The 19523-nt window shown below is 41.0% G+C and overlaps 1 protein-coding gene across 3 annotated transcripts in view; it reads right to left on the bottom strand.

Annotated features, from left to right (window-relative positions):
• The window catches only part of DOCK8 (dedicator of cytokinesis 8), a 246921-nt gene that overhangs the window by 139811 nt on the left and 87587 nt on the right, over nucleotides 1–19523 (bottom strand). For all 3 annotated transcript variants that reach the window (XM_058301712.2, XM_058301715.2, XM_058301713.2), the window contains 5 exons: nucleotides 16830–16953; nucleotides 12207–12419; nucleotides 7693–7778; nucleotides 3085–3151; nucleotides 1967–2116 (listed from right to left, as the gene is read on the bottom strand). In XM_058301712.2, coding sequence (XP_058157695.1) covers nucleotides 1967–2116; nucleotides 3085–3151; nucleotides 7693–7778; nucleotides 12207–12419; nucleotides 16830–16953 — 640 coding nt within the window. The remainder of the gene's footprint in view (nucleotides 1–1966; nucleotides 2117–3084; nucleotides 3152–7692; nucleotides 7779–12206; nucleotides 12420–16829; nucleotides 16954–19523) is intronic.

The following is a 19523-nucleotide window of genomic DNA, read 5'->3' as shown; positions in this document are numbered from 1 at the left end:
GATGGAACGTGGGAGAGTGTGAGCTATGATGTGGACCACTGACCATGAGGTGCAGCGATGCCCAGAGATATACTTACCACATACAATGGATGTGTTATGATGATGGGAGAGAGTGTTGCTGTGGGGGAAGTGGTGGGGTGGGGGCGGTGGGGTTGAATGGGACCTCATATTTTTTTAATGTAATATTTTAAAAAAATGAATAAAATAATTTAAAAAAAAAGTTTTCTAACACTGTGGGGAACAGTCATGAAGGTGTTAGCTTAGTGTTGGAGGAAGGTTGGGAAAGCTTGAACTGTCTGGAAGATTTTTTCTAGGCAAGAAAGGAAAGAACAAGGCATTCCAGCAGGGGAAAGAGCATAAGCAAAGGCAGGAACAGAAATGTGCAAAAAGAGGATAGAATCCAGAGAGTTTTGCGGAGCTGGGTAGTGCTCGATTGCTGGGGATCTGTTGTGCAAATGGGCCTGGGAGTTTGTGAGTAATGTCAAGGGAGTTGCTTTAATCTGGTTGATGATGAGTATGCCAATTAGGGGCTTTCATCTGGATGGTATCCTGGCCAAGTTTGTGTTTGTTTGTTTATTTAACTAATTTTTCAAGAAGTGTTGGATTACATAAATATTAAATAAAAAATGAGAGATTCCCAAAAAAATAAAAAATAAAAAAATAAATAAAGTCATTCACTGAGAAGTAGAGTTTGAATTAAAATTTGGCCCTACAGAACTAGTGTTGGCATTTTTGGTTTTCTAAGCTGAGAGAATTTCAAATGTAATTACAGCGCTACTATAGTAGAACTGATGCTAAATTCATCCTATTTCCTGTATGTCTAAATAATATTGCAATGAAAAGAAGATACATTAAAGTTGAAAACAACAGATACGTCTTTTTGGCAATAAAATTTTAACCATACCTTCCATAAGCTTAAATAAGTTCTCTGTAAGCTAAAGTAGCCTCTCATGATCTTTGTTAAAATGGTTTAAAGGAAGCTAATTAGTAGAGTGGAAAGACATGTCACCTGTTAAGTGACTTCCAGGTCACCTGACCTCCTGGGGCTCTATATGTTACTATCCATGGAATCATGGGGGAAATGGATGAGATTAAGTACATAAAACATTGTATTAATTATCAAATATTCAAAAAATGGAAGGCTGGATGGTCATGGCATGAAAACTCCTGGAAATTTTATTTATATCTTACTTTTAGTTTAAAGAACTAATGAGATTAATTATTTGGCTTAAGGTAGGTAAAATACCCAATGCTTGTTCTTGCTAACTTCTAACCATTTTGTTGTGTTGAGAGAAGCTTCAGTTTTCTTAAATCAGCAACAAGTACAGTCTAGAATTAAAACCCTCCTCCTTACAATTGCTCCAAAGATTTTGACTTTCACTAGACATACTCATTGTCTGAGAGGGTGATTAAAAAGATAGAGTAAAACCTGAAAATCATAGCACACATCTCAATGGTCAAAGCCTAGAACTTGGGAATATTTAACCATGGGTCTCTGGAAAATTAAAAATACTATTAGGAAACTCCAGAAAGATTTTATTCCTTTCTCCACAGTATCTTCCCAGAACTGGATGGCTGAGGGTACGTTCCTAGATTAGAGGGAAAGGTACCTCTAATGTACAAGGTTTTATTCTGTACTCACATCTACCCTTTGAGGTCAGTGTTACCTCCTGTTTTACAGATGAGAAAATTAAGCTTCAGAGAAATTGGTTAATTGTTCCAAATCATAGAGCTACTAATTTGCAAAGCCAGATTCAAGTCTAGGAGTGTATGAAACCCATCATCCAAAACCCATTGTCTTTCTAGCATCCAACACAGAATTTGCTTGTATGGGAGGAAAAGAGGGAGGTTGAGAAGGAAGAAAAGTGGATCTCACAGAAGACAAGTAGACACATTCTGACATCTTTTTCACCCCAGACATATCCTAGAAGCAACAGTACATGCAAATTAGATTATGTTTAACTACCTTGACTACCAGGTAGATGTCTGGGGATGGATAGGTGACCGAGAATACTGCAGATCTGGCCAGACTCGATGGGGCGACAGAGGGGGTGTGAGCACGCAGAAATCCTTTGAACTGGTCAGAGTTCAGGTCACAGTGAAAATTTTCTGAGATCTGTAAACAAGCAGCAAAATGAGGAATAAGTTAGCCCCATTATTTTTATGGTCTAAACATGTTTTTAAAAAAGAATGAAAAACACAGGAATTTCACCTGAGGAATAAATATAATCACAGATATGGTTCATACTTAGCTGTTACTGGAAAATCTGATAAATATTTTGTCACACTTTTTAGATACTTTACTTGTGAGATATTCCTTGAAACATTTCAAATTTTATTAACTTGCCAGTCTTTCCTGAGTGATCAATGATAGAGGATTCTGCCTCTGCTCTCAATCGGTAATCAAGAACGAGGGAAAAGGAAAATACATAAATAACTAGAGTAAAAGCAAAATAAGTGACGACACTTTTACAAAAAAGCATCATGGATGCTCCAAAGAGTAGGAGATCAGTTCTAGTGGTTGTGATTGGGAAAGCTTTTCATGGAGGAGGTATGCGAGACTGGGCTTGGAAGAAGATTCTGGCAGGAGAGGGCACAGCACGGATGACCCCCTCAGAAGCTGGAAACCTGGAGTGGGTATAGGTAACAGTCAGTGGCCAGTTTGACTCTGTACAGCCATAAAGGGAAAGGAAGCAGATGAGAGCTGTTCTGAAGGAAGGCTGACGTGGGCACTAGAGTGTGTTCTTAATTCTGCAGGTGATGAGGATCCATTTGTGATTGTGTGGAAGTACACGACAGGCTCAGGGCTCTTGGCTCACTAGTGTAGCATTACTCAAGAGCTACTAGATGTTTGGATTTTATCTGTGAAGGAGACAGCTCCCTGCCAGTCTGTTCTCCCCTTCCTCACTGAGACAGGTGTAGCTGAGGAACAGCTGCTCAGGCAGAGAAACGTTCCTTAGTTTTCAAATCTGATGTGTTTTGCTGCATAGATGTGAGATTTAAAAATATGAATCCAAAGAATCATGAGTGATAACTGTGCGTCAGGGGCGAGTTCTCCTTTGCTTCAAGGTTAGGGTGGCTTACCTTTTTCCTTTCTTTAACATCGTAGAGGGCAATGCTGGCAAACAGAGGCTCAATTTCAATCTCAAACCTGTCAGAGTAAGAGAGAAAATCTATATGGTTTTAACTTACCTAATTCTGAATTTTCTGAAACTGCCTGGATATATAAATTGATTACACATGGAAACAGTTTTCAGAAATGTTAGAGGAAACAGACTTGGTTCAATGGATAGAGCATCCGCCTACCACATGGGAGGTCCATGGTTCAAACCCAGGGCCTCCTTGACCCGTGTGGAGCTGGCCCACGCGCAATGCTGATGTGCACAAGGAGTGCCGTGCCATGCAGGGATGTCCCCCACGTAGCGGAGCCCCACTTGCAAGGAGTGCGCCCCCTGAGGAGAGCCACCCAGAGTGAAAGAAAGTTCAGCCTGCCCAGGAGTGGCACTGTACACATGAAGAGCTGACACAGCAAGTTGATGCAACAAAGAGACACAGATTCCTGGTGCCGCTGACAAGAATAGAAGTGGACACAGAAGAACACACAGTGAATAGACACAGAGAGTAGATGGGGGAGGGAGGCGGGAAGAGAGAAATAAATAAAAAATAAATAAAAAAAGAAATGCTTAGATAACTCCATGCATATGGGAATCGCACGAGGATAGTAATGGAGCAATATGGGAGGTTCGTGGAAAATTCCTATCATTTGAGAGTCTGGTGAATTGTACATTCTCCACCCCACCCCCCCAAAACAAAACAAAAACAAAAACAAAACAAAAAACTTGTTGGTGCCACTGCAAAGAAGAGTGGCCTGAATGGCCCTTTGGTTTGGCCCAGCCTTGCACTTCTTATCATTGCCTTTGCTGTATTTTTAGAGGGTAGAGTTTTTGTATCAGATAAAGAACTTGTTTACATTTTACTGCTAGGATAATAACAGTGAATTATTCTATTATGAGGGATGGGACTTTTCAGATAGAGAAAAAAAAATAGAAGTTCAGTTGCCTTTCCTTAGATTTATAGTTGGACAATCACAGAATTGTTGGACATGATATGATTGACTGTCTGGCCCTCCCTAAGTACATTGCCAGGGGAGATGCTGAATTGAGGTGGGAATAGAGGGTCAACCCTGCTGGTAAAAAGGCCCTGGACCTCCCTTACTTCTTAAGTCTTACAAAGAAGGCCAGATTTAGTTCCAAGCTGTGTGGTGAGAGGATGACCTTATCAATGGATAGCTTTGTTTTAGAAGAGGACTTTTTAAAAGACTATTTGAGCAGAATGGAAGCATAAGCAAAAGGGGTAGTTGGCCAAACAGCTCTTTTGGAAACGAGGCAGTTTGGAGCAATGGCAGATTCACAGGGAGCCGAGTCAGACAGAGCCGGGCTCCGTTCTCTTTCCCACTGCTTGCTACTTCTGGGATCCTAATCAGCTTACTTACCTTCCCTGGTTTCATTTCCTCATGGCCTTCCCTTTTCCCAGGGTTGTTGAAAGGATCCAGTAAGATAATGTGTGTGAATGTACTATAAAAACAATGCCAGGGATTTCTATTTCTATTGTTCGAGAACAGTACATTAACTGGGGGCTTTAAGGCTTTATACAACTGCCTGGGATGGTCAACTTGTATTTAATTGTGTGTTCCCTGATACAGAGAGGATCTGAATATTGCTGGGACAATCTTTGTCAGAACTGAGTGTCAAGTTCTCTGTGATTCAGAGGGAAAAAAAGAGAATGGACATTTATTAACGATTTGCAAGTGTATTGTGATATGTGCTTTACACACACCAGCTCCTTTACTGTTTAACAATAGTGTAATGTAGATATCATTCCCACTTTAGACACAGGAAACTGAGGTTGAGCGAGATTAACTTGCCAAAGGCTCCAAAGTTAGGTGGTGGCAGGGTCAGGTTTTGAGCCTAGAACTTTCTGATCACAGAAGGTTTTATTCTACCAGTGTTTCTCCAGCTGTAGTCCCAGAAACCAGCATTTTGAAGCAACAGAGGAGTTTGTCAAAGCGCAGTTTTCTTGTTTCCTCTTGAACTACTGAACCAAAAATTTGGAGGGGAGATGGTAGTGGACGTTCTTCCCAAACCTCATTTCAAACAGGCTGCCTGGGTAAATTTTATGTACACTAAAGCTTCACTCTCAAGAAGACTCCTCCAAGCTGGGGGTATTTTGCATAATAAGATGGCATTAAATTTTAAATTAGAAGGCATCCCCTACTTAAACCACAAAAATAAAAAAAAATCTACTTTATTGCCATCTTTCTTTTCTTGCTGTTAAACACATTTGCAGGACTGGCACCAGGCCTAAAACTTTCTGTATCCTAGAGGCTTTAAATAGGTCTCAAAAGCAAAACAGTTACAGGTTTCAAAAGCTTTTAAAAATTCTGTCCCTGATAAAGTCTATACTTTTATACTTAGAATTCTGCAAATAAAGGTCAATGGGAAAATGTGTTTTTAACACTACCATTAAATTTTCACTATTCATATTTTAACACTCTAGGTTTACTTGTAAGAATAAGCTTCTTTCTTTCCTCCTAAGCACCATACTGGTCCAGCTCTCCTCTTGAAACATATGTTAGCAAGTACACTAATTAAGGCCAAGTACACTAGGCAACATCTCAGTCCTACTTTGGTTGTTGAGAGGAAGATCACTAGAAACTGCTCTTGGCAACTTCCATGAATAGAAATCCAAATGACTCAATTTGCTCATTTAATAACACGTTTATCAAAACGGGCCAAGATGTCCCACCTGTGAGAACAGCTGGAAAGGTCTAGGTGGCTTGTGAAAAGCATTGCAAGGGAGAATCCCTCCAACCCCCAGCAGCGGGGTTACTCACTGCATCCAGAAGAGGCCTGGCTGTGCGTCCTGTGGGGGCGAGGGCGGGCCTCAGACAATGGGGTAGACTTCCTGAGCCAGGTCAAGGGAGCAGCAGCCACCAGCTGGGCCTGCTGAAGCTCCCAGAGGCTGCCACAAGCTCGCGCCGCTTCTGGGTCAGCTACAAGGGGCTAGAGTTTGCCTTGTCATACTCATTACCGGATTTGGAGCTGGCTTAGGGACTGCTCAATCCTGGGGGTGACAGAAGGCCCTGACTCCCTCACTGGTGGAACTGGCTACAGAAAGGGCCTTACGTCATCTAGAGACCCATACAACCTTGTAAACGGTGGGTCCCAGGGTCCCAAGTCAGAAGAACCGGGAGAGTCTGCACGTGAGCATCCCAGAAGGGACGAGACCATCTGGTCCTGCGACACTGTTTACAGGTTAGGACACAAAAGCCCCGAGAGGTTCACAGGACTGAAAATACAGCCCTGAATCTGGAATCTAGATGCCCTAAGTGCAAATCAGGTGCTACTTAAGGTTCTATGAACTGACTTCAAGAGAGGGACGACCCTCCTAATAAGGTGTGCAAAAATGTTAGGCCTCTATACTCTTGCCTAGGTAAAGCATTTACAACTTAATATTTTCAAAAGGATCTGTGTTTCAAAGTATTAGAACTAATTCTCTAAAGCAGAAGTCTGCAAAGAGGAAGGGAGGCAGGCAAGCATTCCAGGGGGCATGCAAGATGATCCACTGGAGCATAGGAAGAAAATACCATAACTTATTAATATTTAGTTCATCCTTTAAAATGTCTAGTTTATGTATGTTTTAAAATGGAGATAATGTTTTAATATGCAAGCATAAAGTTAATACACATATATAGGGGCCTATGCCTTTTATTTCTTTTGAGTGCCTTTTTTTCTTTTAAGAGTACACAATCACAAAGTTTGAAGAAATCTTTAAATTGTAGCAAATGTTTGACCTAATCCAGACTGCAGAAGGCTTTGTTTGAATCATATGGTATTTAAAAAAGAAACAAGACTATATTTAACAAATTATGCAGAAAAACCCTTATAGCTTCTCTTGAAAAAACAAACAAAAAACAGAAGATGAATAAAAATGGGCCTGTTTATTTGGATGGCAGGAGTCGGCTATAGCTAGCAGTGGATACCCGTTAAGACACTTTGCTACACAGTCCATGACTGCCTATTGTCCTCCAGCATTGAGACTGGATTTAGGTTGCATTTATGGTTCTGATTTCACTGTCTTTGGAGAATTGGTGAGTGTATATTTAACAAATGAAACTTTTGGGGCCAGGGGGCGGGGGGAGGAAAGCTCTAATTTGTAATATTTCTGATTTCCTTGGTGTAAATACTTCCACTATGGCCAATTTCAAGCTACCAGTGTGACTTCATTGAACACAGAGTTGGGAAAAGATATGACAGGGAGTTCTCACGAGTAAGCCTGAGTGGGCTCCAGCATCCCACTAGCTTTCATTGTTATTTTTCTTAAGTAGGCCATTTCATTCACTTACATTGTGTGCCTGGCCTCACTTGCCTTCCCTATTGTGTTTGCCTTCTCTATTGTGATGGAATGACTGTCAGAGGCTTGGTAGGAGTAGAACCCAGGTATACCTGACTCTAAACTCTGCTTTCCACTGCCCCACAGTTTGCCATTGTGAAAACTATTGGGAGATTCCCCTCCCACTGTCACCAACCCCCTCACCCTGTTCCATTCCAGCTCTGATGATAAAGACACAGTTTGCCTCCAAATGGCAAGATGAATCCCAATGCAGTGGGTGGCCTGTTTACCCATACTTACTTCAGGGTCAGCAACTTGACCAATATTCTGTTGCCCAAATGTTCTTTAGGACATTCTGGTACTGGTCGTATTTCCACAGCATCCTCCTAGCATTAATCACATTGTAAAGACAGTGTTAGTGAATATCCATAAGGGGTGGCTATCCAGTTGGAGTCAACTCAGGCAAGGGAAGGCTGCCCTCCCCTGCTAAGTCAACTTGCATTTGCTTCATTTCTAATAGAAGAATAACACTCTGTCTTTTCTAAGAGTTTAATCTACCCCCAACCTTCAAAGTCAGCATTTACAGAAACCCTTTTCTCCATTCTGAAAACAAGCATTTAAGACAGAGACTGAGGGAGGAAGGAAGGAAATGTGAACATGGATATGGCTTAGTAACATCCACCAGATGGCATTGCAAAATCTTATGCCTATTGTTGGCTTTTTTTTTTTTTTTTTTGGCCTGCTCTAAGTACTTATTCAGAATATTTCTCCTGCCAAGCTACTTTACTAGTAAATATGTGAGTTCAGATTTAAGATCTGAATCAGAATAGTTCACTTAAGGATGAAAACCATCAATCATATAAAGGGAGTCTCTTTCTCAATTCACTGTATTCTTAGTTGAATAGATGACAGAGATTTGGGGTTAAATTTACAGGTTCTACATAGTCATACCTAGCAAGAACGATCTGAAATCCAAAGTTTAGGAAAGACTAGTAATGACATATTAAGAGTTATACATATTTTACCAAGTAGGGACTAAAGACGAAGGAACAATATCAAGTCCCCATTGTGACTTTTAACATTTAAATCTGAATTTTGACATCTTAATTATATTCATCTATGTAAATATAAACAGCAAATACTTGAAAATGTTAATTCCTGGCTTGTACTAGGCCATCCAAATACTGGTGAGTGGTCCGTGGCTCACAAGGTCTAAAGAATAGGGCCATGTCAATTTAAATTCCTCAGCTATAAATGATGATACCGCAGAACAACATTTTTACAAGTAGCGGTAAAGTCACCTTCTTTGTAAGTCTGGACCCAGTTTGGGAATAGCGGCAGCAGTGAGAAGGTGTGGGCCACTGCTCTAACCTTCCTCCCCCTTCGGCCCCATTCCTTGTGCTTCCTCTTTACCATCTTGCTGGGTAGAACTGCTGGTTTGTTTCAGGGAAGGCACTCTTCTGATGTCTAAAGTCAGCTGAATTCCCTCAAAACAAGCTGGAACTTTCAGGGTGATCGGAACATCCAAAGAGGAGGTCCCCCCCGACTGGAGAACCACCTCAAGGAGAAGATGCTCAAGAGCTTCTAAGGCCACCCTTGATCTGGATTTGAACCTTTGGAATCCTTTTTAAAAATAATTTTCATTTGGAAGATTTTACATATATACAAAAGTAGAGTGAATAATGTTATGAACCACTATTTACTTTTCACCTAGCATCAGCAATTTCAAACTCATGAGCGACCTGTTTCATCTATACTCCTACCTACTACCTCCTTCACCCAATACCTCAATCTGGTATTATTCCTAGACATCATATAATTTCATCTCTAAATATTTCAGTACATCTCTCTAAAATATAGGGTCTTAAAAACGTAACGATAATACTGTTAATTCTCCTAAAATTAACATAATTTTTATTGTCACCCAATATCTACTTGGTTTCAAATTTCTCCAACTGCCTCACATTTTTTCACATTTAATTTCTTGAATCAGGATCCAAACAAGGTCCACATGTTGCATTTGGAGGATGAATCTCCTAAGTCCCCCCTAATCTATAGGAACTTCTTCAACCTTTAGAGTTATCCCAGATGGGAACTAATTCCCAAAGAAGCAAAAAGAGGTTATGTAAACTTCAGGGGATATCTATTGTTTTTAATCTTCCTGGGATCCCTCTCACCATTTCCAATAATAACTCCCCCCCTCTCTTTGGAGAACTGGTTTTTTCCTACTCCATGTGGTTGGGGGCAGAGAATTTTTAGACAAAACCCAAATTCTATATCTATTTACTTCCTGTGAAATGTGTGTGTGTGTGTGTGTATAATAGAATTGATTAGATTTGTATAGATACAGATAAAGTGAAAGAAAGAGTGAGCGAGAAAAAGACATAGTATGAGAGAGATGATCTATCTGCATATTCAATGGATCCTGAGGCCAAATCATATCTGTCTACCTGTGATTTCATTATGTGAGCCCATACATACCCCACCCCTTTGGGGGCTTAATTTGGCTTTTAAGTGGGTTCTGTCACTTACAACCTACAGAGTCCTGATTAATACAAACTCTTATATGACTAGGAGTGCACTGGCATCTTCCCTACAGCTCTGCCCATTGGATGCCTTTTGTAAAATAAAAGTGAATCAAAGAAAGAACTTGCCTCATAGAAGCGTGATGGTTGAGTCCTACTTTTGCCTCTTTCATATATTCAGACATAATTTGGATAGAGTATTTCACCTCTCCTCTAACTTTTCTTTTCAGGAAAGAGAGTATGAAAATATAAAGTAATCTCCTTGTGTTGTCAAAAAATCAGCATTTCTAATCATTTCAGAGTAAGTCAGAAATTTACCTTTCTTTCATAGGACTTTCTTTAGAGAAAGTACGAACTAATAGTGTGACTCAGTTTATCTGAGAACAGTTTCAAAATGTTATAGGACTGGGACAAGAGGTTTGAGCACATTAGATGTACCAATTTACAAATAACTGGCACAATAATTATAAAGTATTCCTTTCTGCTCATTAAAGCAAGCCCCATTACATCTCTCTTAGATTATAACTATTCAATCCTAATCCAGTTTCTGTATTGTTTCAAAGGTCATAAAACAAATTTACTTCAAAACTGTCTATGAATCATTCTTTTAATCAATTCAGACTGGGCATCCTCCCATTTAATCCCACGAGGGAGACTCTGACCAGTTGATGTCTCGCTGGAAGTATTCTTGCCCTTTGCATTCCTCTCTCGCCTGGTGTCCCCTTTGTGGCCCTTCTTTACATGTTAGTACCTCCATCATGGAACCAGCCCAGAGAAGGATGCAAGTAAAGGTCAAACCAGTCAGATTTAGTATTTCTTAACAAATCTGGTAAAAAGTTTTAAAATTGTGAATGGAAACAGAAAAATTATGAGATAAGATGTGATTTTTTATATCATTTTTTGGGTTTTAATTATGTGGGTGAATGTCATATGTAAATAAACAAGCAAATATGAGAGTCCCTAAACTATAATCTAACTTAGCTGTTGAATCTTGAATAAATTGTTTAATTTTTCTGACTCTTAGTTTTCTAATCTGAAGAATAAGATGATAATTTTGGCCATATTTATTTGCACTCTGGCTCATTCAGAAAAGAATTTGAGGTCACTGACAAAACAGAATAAAATAAATAGGTAAGAAAACCAGAGTGAGTAGAAATAAGGAAAAGAAAAGAAAACTAAGGCAAATCCAGGACCCCAATAAGTACATAGAGGTGAAAAGAAATTTGACTCTAAGCAAAGAATTCAGGAGTGTCAATTACAAAATGTACACAATCTCTGTGTGTGCACATTATATCAGTGGAAGCACAATTCTTCCTTATCCAAGGGCATGAAGGATTATTTCTCCTTGGATCCTTATCAAGGTTGCTGGATGATGAGTAGATCAAGGTTCTCAACAATATTTCCAAAGTAGATCCAATGTCACGAGTCTTATAATGACTGTTTCCTTTATTGCCCCTCTTAGCAGGTAGGTAAGTCCTCTGAAGGACAAATCAACAAACTCAATTCACAGGGATGAGGGCACCATGGGATATGAGAATAAGGCTCTTAGAGGGTTTTTGCTTGATCCAAGGACCAAATTTCAAGTATTTAGAAGCATGAATTGATAGCATATCTTTTATGCAAAGTTTCCCCAAATATTTATTGTAGTTGGACTTGTACAGCAGAGGTATTGAGGTTTATCTGCTCTTGCAAGATCCAGAAGTATAGATATTTTGACCTGAAGAGGGGAGAACTGACAGCCTCATAGAAAGTGTAAGGAGCCTAAGTAAGCACAGGCTTGCACAAGGATCCTCCCTATCCCTTAACCCTCCCACCCCGGGAGTGACCACAGGCAAAGCTTACAGCACCCCTCTCAAAGAGTTCTGGGTAAGCGCCAATCTATGAAGAAAGGGACACTCAGATGCCAAAGATCTATGCGTTGGGAGCTTGGCTGTGATCATTTCAGCCTGGAATGTTTTCAAAGTAGGAGTCTCCTGCTGCTCATAGAGGCCATTAAAGAAAATCTTAACAAAGCCCTAAAAGAACACCTAGGCTTAAGTAACATGTATATTTATGTCTTAATGGATTTCTTGCAAAACATACCTCCAAATAACTGAATGGTTTGACCTGCTGAGTGGGGTTACTGTGCGTAAACCCTTAAAAAAAAAAAACCCAAAACAAAAAAACAGTCATACAGTGAAGCCCTTTGACATCACGGACTGCTCTACGGTAATAACAAACAATACTATTTTCCTCCTGACTCTTGGTGTCTTCACTAAAATTCTCCAGTGTGGTGACAGTTGCACCCACCTCGTCCACTGATGGGTAAAGGGCAAAAAGCTCAGCCTGCCGGTTGGTCCTCCGGGCCTCCTCGTTCTGCTTCTCGAAGTCTTCGGAGCTGACGTGCTGCAGGAGGTTTTCTAGCCTCTGGTCCGGCTGTTGGCTGCGGAGGTCGAAACCATAGGCCGTGAGGGGCCCCTGCCCGGCCACACCGCACAGCACCTTTATGTTGCGGGGGCCTGTCTGTAAGAGAAGACACAGCCCCATGAGACAGTGGGTATGAGGGAGGACAGAAGAACTCGGACGTTCCAGCCCTCTCCATTTTGGGCTGCAGAATCTTAGGCCTCAGGGAGTTTTCTGAACAAACGGGAGGTTTGACAAGAATTCCTGGCTTGATTATTCTAAATTTAAATGTCTCCTTCCCATGCTGGGACGTAGATAAGCCAATCTTTGAGGAAACGGCTGAAAAACAGCACCATGTTCCAATTTGTTTGGGGCTTGTTCTTCTCTGGAGACTGGGGGACAAGTCTCTGACGAACCATGAGGATATCACTCTCCTGCTTGGTTGTCCTTGCTCAGTCAAGCAGGACAGAGACAGAAGAAGGCGCCCCGAAAAGGAGGCTGGGCTGGGGAATAAAGAGACCTTGTCCTAATCTCAGCTCTGGAGCTTGGTTTTCTAAACTGCAAAATAGGATTATTTTTGAGGAGCCTTCCAAATGAAACTTTATATCAAGCTGAATATTACATTTCCAAAGACTGAGAGATGGGGTGGGGAACACTTTCCTACAGGACTTTAGTAACAGTAATGGGAAGAAGCACCAGGGAAGGGGAGGGGAGGGGAGGAGAGGAGAGGGGAAGGGAGTGGAGGACAGGGAGAAAAAAAGAGGAGAAAGAGAAGGAACAAGGAAAAGCATCTGGTATTCGAGCAACGTACCCTTTGAGTTGCAATGTGTTTGAAAAAAACTGTCAGTCACAAAATAGATGTCATATTCTTTTAGGAATGTCTTGGTAATTGAGAACAGCATGTCTAACCAATGACTCGGCAAATAATAAATAACCCTAATCAATATGTTGTAAAAATAGAGATGGCTCAGTTACAAAATTTACAGAATGTTAATGTCAAAGTTCTACAAAATGGACATGCTATTGCACATTTCTATTTTTTGTGACATGTAGCTACTTCATAATAGGGCTACTCTAAAAGATCACATATTTGAGCTAAACAGATGTAGTTGTCAGTATTAATAATTATTAATTTTGTTCATCTTAGAATTTATAAGAATTTGAGGAAAATGAAGTGAATGTCTCAAGTTTCTTTAAAATGATTTTAAGATATATATATATGTTGGGAAGAGGATATGGCTCAAGTGATTGGGCTCCTGACTACCATATAGGAAGTCCAGGGTTTGATGCCCAGGGCCTCCTGGTGAGGGCAAGCTGGCCCATGCAGTGAGCTGGCCAAGCAGAGTGCTGGCCTGTGCAGGAGTATTGGCCTGAGCAGAGAGCTGGTGCAGCAAGATGATACAACAAAAAGAGATACAGAAGAAAGACAATAAGAGATACAGCAGACCAGGGAGCTGAGGTGGCTCAAGAGATTGAGTGCCTCTCTCCCACTCCAGATGGTCCCAGCAGCAGTTCCCAGTGCCACCTAAAGAGAAGTCAAGCAGACACAGAAGAACACACAGTGAATCGACACAGAGAATAGGTAACGGCGGGTGGGAGGTGGGGAGGGTAGAGAGGGGAGAAATATATGTCAAAAGTCTTAAAAATGCTCATACCATTTAATCCAAATATTTCACTTCTAAGAATTTGTCCTGCATGCATACTGAATAAATGTGTAAGGATGGGAGGACAAAAGCATCTTTGAAACATTGTTATAGCAAATAAAAAAAAACAACCTAAATATTCTCAGAAGAGACAGTGTTGAGATTTTGGAATCTTTTTTTTTTTTAAAGATTTATTTATTTATTTAATTTCCCCCCCTCCCCTGGTTGTCTGTTCTTGGTGTCTATTTGCTGTGTCTTGTTTCTTTGTCCGCTTCTGTTGTCAGCAGCACGGGAAGTGTGGGCGGCGCCATTCCTGGGCAGGCTGCACTTTCTTTTCATGCTGGGCGGCTTTCCTCACGGGCGCACTCCTTGCGCGTGGGGCTCCTTGTGCGCATCAGCGCTGCGCATGGCCAGCTCCACACGGGTCAAGGAGGCCCGGGGTTTGAACTGCGGACCTCCCATATGGTAGACGGACGCCCTAACCACTGGGCCAAAGTCCGTTTCCCGAGATTTTGGAATCTTATACAATGAAATATTACATTGCCATTAAAAAAGAACCTGTATTCATTGGTAGAGAAAAGTGATTGAAGCATATTTTCATGTTAAAACAGAAACTATACAACATTATGTATAGCGTGGTCTAAATTTTACGATATCACGTATACTGGGGAGTAGTATCACATATACAATTACCTTCGGTAAATTTGGGCATTTGGCTTTACAATTCCACCCAATAAAAAGGTACATGGGAATGAGAGTGAGATGGAAGATGCTGCTGGAGTTCTCAGTCATCATTCTGGTCTGAGCATCACTCCTTGATAAGTGATGAGTAGAGATTCTACTACTTAAAAACACAATTTTTTTTTAACTTGGCTCTTAAACCTAGCCAACGGCTTACTTGTATGTTGGAGGAAAGACAGAGCTTTATGGGTGTGCTGGTGATTTATCCATGGTCTCCCAGATACAAATCTACCCTTTTATACTTTGCTCTGTGATTCTGGGGCTGGAAATCAGCAAATCCGATTTCTGTGTTGCCTGCTGCTCCCTGTAGGTTTTGCCAGTAGGGGGCACAAGGGTGAGACTGGCTGGCTGGAGGTGGCTCCTTCCTCTTTGCTTGCAATGCCTTTCACCCTGGCAGTGGCTCTTAACCTTAAGTTTCTTTTGGTACTTCCAGAACCATCCTCATTCCACTCTCTTGAGGAACCAGCACCAGTTGGGCAATTTAGGTCTTTCCTCTGAGCTCCTGACATAATACCACCAGCTGGGCAGCACCCCTTCCTTGGAGGGCTGAGTTTCAGCTCTTTGAGGCCTCTCATCTGAGTTTCTAGGTTCCATGAACTCCAGCCCCTTCTCCTAGACCCATGGTTCTCAAAGTGTGGCCCTGGGATCAACAACATCTGTCTCCACCCAGATAGTGACTCAGGATTTCTGGGGGTGGGCCCAGTGATCTGTGTTTGATGAAGCCACTCAGCAGGTAGCTGGTTCCTCTGTGAGCTTCATCTGAGCTTAAGTATTTGGTTTGACTTTAGAGACCATGTTATTTGAAAAATATGTATTATGTGTTATCAGGGGTACCTGAAAGCTGAAATCATTCCTTTTCTTATATTCCTCATAATTGACTCATTGGCTGGCCTGTGTGCAGGATTGGGGTTTATTCAATTAACCTCACTCTTTAAACTGCACAGATTCTCTCTTTCTTTCCTCTCCTCCCCACAATTTTAGAAATTTTCTTTTTTAAGGTTTATTTATCTATTTCTCTCCCCTTCCCCCTACCCCGGTTGTCTGTTCTCTGTGTCTATTTGCTGCGTCTTGTTTGTCTGCTTCTGTAGTTGTCAGCGGCATGGGAATCTGTGTTTCTTTTTGTTGCATAATCTTGCTGCATCAGCTCTCCGTGTGTGTGCAGCACCATTCCTGGGCAGGCTGCACTTTCTTTCGTGCTGGGCGGCTCTCCTTATGGGCGCACTCCTTGCACGTTGGACTCCCCTACGCAGGGGATACCCCTGCGTGGCAGGGCACTCCTTGCGCGCTGCGCATGGGCCAGCTCCACACGGGTCAAGGAGGCCCGGGGTTTGAACTGCGGACCTTCCATGTGGTAGGTGGGCGCCCTAACCACTGGGCCAAGTCTGCCGCCCCCACAACTTTATACTGTTGTTTTTATATTCTACTGGGCTAGTATTTGCAGTTTAGTAGAAAGAAAACTATACTTGCTTAGAAGTCCTGTGTAAACTTGGACAAATTTCTTCCTGTTTTATTTTCTTTCATCTATAAAAAGGGGAGGTTGGACTAGCACACTGGCTTTTAACTGTAACTACTCTGCAATAACAACGATAGCAACCACAGTAGCCAACATATATTGGATACTAATGGCATCATTCTAAGTGCTTTTTGAGTATTAACTCATCCAATCCTCAAAACAACCCCATTAGCTACTATTAATGCCCTTGGTCTCCAGCCAGAGGAAACTGAAGCACAGAGTTTAGTTATCTTGCCTGAGGCTACAGCGGTTGCCTGTGGTAGAATCACAAAGAGAACCCAGGCAGGCTGGCGCCTTAATCGCTGTGCATCCTGCCACAGGTGCACAGCTAGAGATTCTACAGGAATTGATACGGGCAGGGCCCCATGTGCAATGCCCCCCCACCCCCCATCAAAGCCCCTCAACTTTTATCTATTTTACTTACTGAGTTTCTGTGCCTTCCCTTGAACACTGATTTCCGTAGCCACAAGAAAGGGGGGGGGGGGGGGGGGAAGCATTACTGACTCAGATGGCAGAGTTCCTCCTACTCTAACATTCTTTGAGCTCCAGCCTTCTGCTGAAAGGCAAATCCACAGCATGCCCAGGGCAGCACACCACAGTCACCCGGGAACCGTGTTTGTTGAGAGCAAATACCTGAGAGCTGGGTTCACTGCACTCCAGGGTTTCTGACTCAAAGGTCTGTTTCTGGAGCGTCTTGTGGAAATCATTTCTGGATCCAGTCTTTCTGAAGCCACCAGTTTCCAAACTTCCTTGGTTTCTTTTTATTATTTTTTTTAATTTGTAAGAAGAGAGGGAAAAATAAAAAGGAAAAAAATTAGACTAAAAATAAAACGAATACCTTAGGTTTAGATATGGTGCTGAAAGAGCTTGCAAAGTGAGGACCAGTTGTAATTCATCACATCTAATTATGCACCAGGCCTAACACAAGGCTCTGCTGTCTTGAGACACAAACTTGCCTCCTGGCTGGCTCTTTATTAAAGGCAGCAGAGGCTGGGAAAATGCTGCTTAAGAGGTGTGGTCATTTCGGCTGTGGGGCATTTGGCTCCGAGCTGAAGTTAAACTATGACTCTAGTGTGAGAGGCTGCAGTAAAATCTAGCAATGTGCAGAAGCAGCCAATATAGATCGTTTGAAGATATAAATAGAGGAAAACATTTAATCTCCACATCCATGTTCTTAATAGTGAATTAAAAAAATGAGGGGCATGGTTAAGGAAAAAAGAAACGGTTTATCCACCAAAAATCTTTGCATACATTCTTGATTAATTACATTCCATGAACTTGAACAAAAGTTGTGTCAAAAATGTGTAACTATGGAAAGGGTTTTAAATATATCTAGAACTGTCACTTGAGAAAAATTAGACCACAAAGAAAAGGGCAACAGATACACCTAATGCAAACTATGGACTGTAGTTAATAGGAATATTTTTAATATTTTATCAGTTGTAACAAAGATACCACACCAATTTTAAGTGTCAATAATAGAAGGGTATAAGGGGTATGGGGTTTTTCTTTTTGGAGCAATGAAAATGTTATAAAATTGATTGTGGTGATGAATACACAACTGTGATTATACTGAGAGCAACTGGCAGTACACTTTGGATGTGTGGTATGGTGTACGAATAAAATTGCTAAAAAAAAAAAAAACAACAAGAAACAAAACAACATAAACTTGCCTGGAAATGCCAAGAAAGGATATGATTTGGATTGCTACCTGATTCTGTGCTCCTTGAATTGCAATTCTAAGACCCCATATAAATGTCTTTGTTGCCTTGCAAAAATAAAGAAAAAAGGCAAAACAGATATAAGTTGTCAAATCATAACTACAGAAACCAACATATGTATTCCCCATTTTTATGACTCAGTGTCTTCCTGGAAACATGCCATAAAGCCAAATGCAGAAGCACACACTCATTTTGTTTGATTTCTCCCACAATTAGAAAAACTATTAAGTGAACTGGTAAAGGGACATAAAGTGTGATATAAGAGTTATTAGGCAGATCAGATAAAGAATGGAATATAGGAAATCAGATAAATGATCCAAGCACAGAGCATTTCTAATCACTTGGGGGGGGTGTGGGGTTATGCACAGAGGCACACACAAAATAAGTGTTTGATAAATTTTAGTTGATTGAATTTATTAAAGAAAAATTGAGATGTTCTAATGTCATCTGTAGAGAGACCAATACAATCTCCCTGGATTTCCTTGTACACTGAATAGACAAGACATTTTTTAAAATTTATTTATTTATTTTCCCCCTCCTCCATCCTCTTCCTCCCCGCTCCTCCTCCTCCCCCCACCCTGAAGTTTTGCTGTCTGTGTCCGTTCACTGTGTGATCTTCTGTATATCTGTATATCTTTTTGTCTTCTCTTTTTCACTTTTTCTCCTTTAGAATTCACCAGGATTTGATCCTGGGGACCTCTGATGTGGAGAGAGGTTCCCTGTCAGCTGTAGTACCTCAGTTCCGTGTTTCTGCTGTGCTTCACCTTACTGTCCCCTTCGTCATTGTTGCATCATCATCTTGCTGCTTGACTCACTTGTGTGGGCACTGGCTCACTGCACAGAAACGCTTTCTCTTCTCCTTTTTCATCAGACGGCCCCTGGGATCAAAGCCGGGTCCCCCTATATGGTAGGCAGAAGCCCTATCACTTGAGCCACATCCACTTCCCTATACAAGGAATTCGTTTTGCATAAAAGGAGACAAGAAACAGCTTAGAAGAGAGGTAAGATCAGCTTGATGACTGACTCAAGCCCTCGGGCTTCCTGGGAAATGGCCCTCATCTTTAATGTCTGCTGGCCATTTGAATTGCCTTAACCCAAACCTGTATTGGTGGGGCTAGGTGAAAAGCAGATCAAACTGGGGAACTTCAAATAAATGAAAACAAAAAAGTTTCTCAGAATTAATAACTACTTAAAATATTGAAGAAAATTACTTTGGTTCTAGTTCTAAGTGTACAAAAGAGTAGTGGTTAAAAAAAAGTAGATACACATGTGAGCAAAATTTATTTTATATTAAAATGTTTATTTTAAATTAAAAAAGATCTTTGAATGAAAGCCTCATGTGGGATTTCATAAACCTGCTGACTTCTTAAAAGTTATTCTCACCTATGTAATTTTTCCAATTAATTTTTTTCATAAATTTGCCATTTTAACCATTTTATCAGTGGTGTTAATTACATTCACAATGTTGTCAACCGTCACCACTATGTAATTTCCAAAATTTTCATCATTCCAAACAGAAAGTCTTACCTATTATAAGCAATAAATCCCCATTCCTCCCTCCCCACATCACTTGGTAACCTCTAATCTACTTAGTCTCTATGACTTC

Source organism: Dasypus novemcinctus, chromosome 8 (genome assembly GCF_030445035.2).
Source record: "Dasypus novemcinctus isolate mDasNov1 chromosome 8, mDasNov1.1.hap2, whole genome shotgun sequence".
Lineage (NCBI taxonomy): Eukaryota > Metazoa > Chordata > Mammalia > Cingulata > Dasypodidae > Dasypus > Dasypus novemcinctus.
Note: the sequence above shows the minus strand (reverse complement) of the source record. Positions and strands in the feature narration are given on the sequence as shown.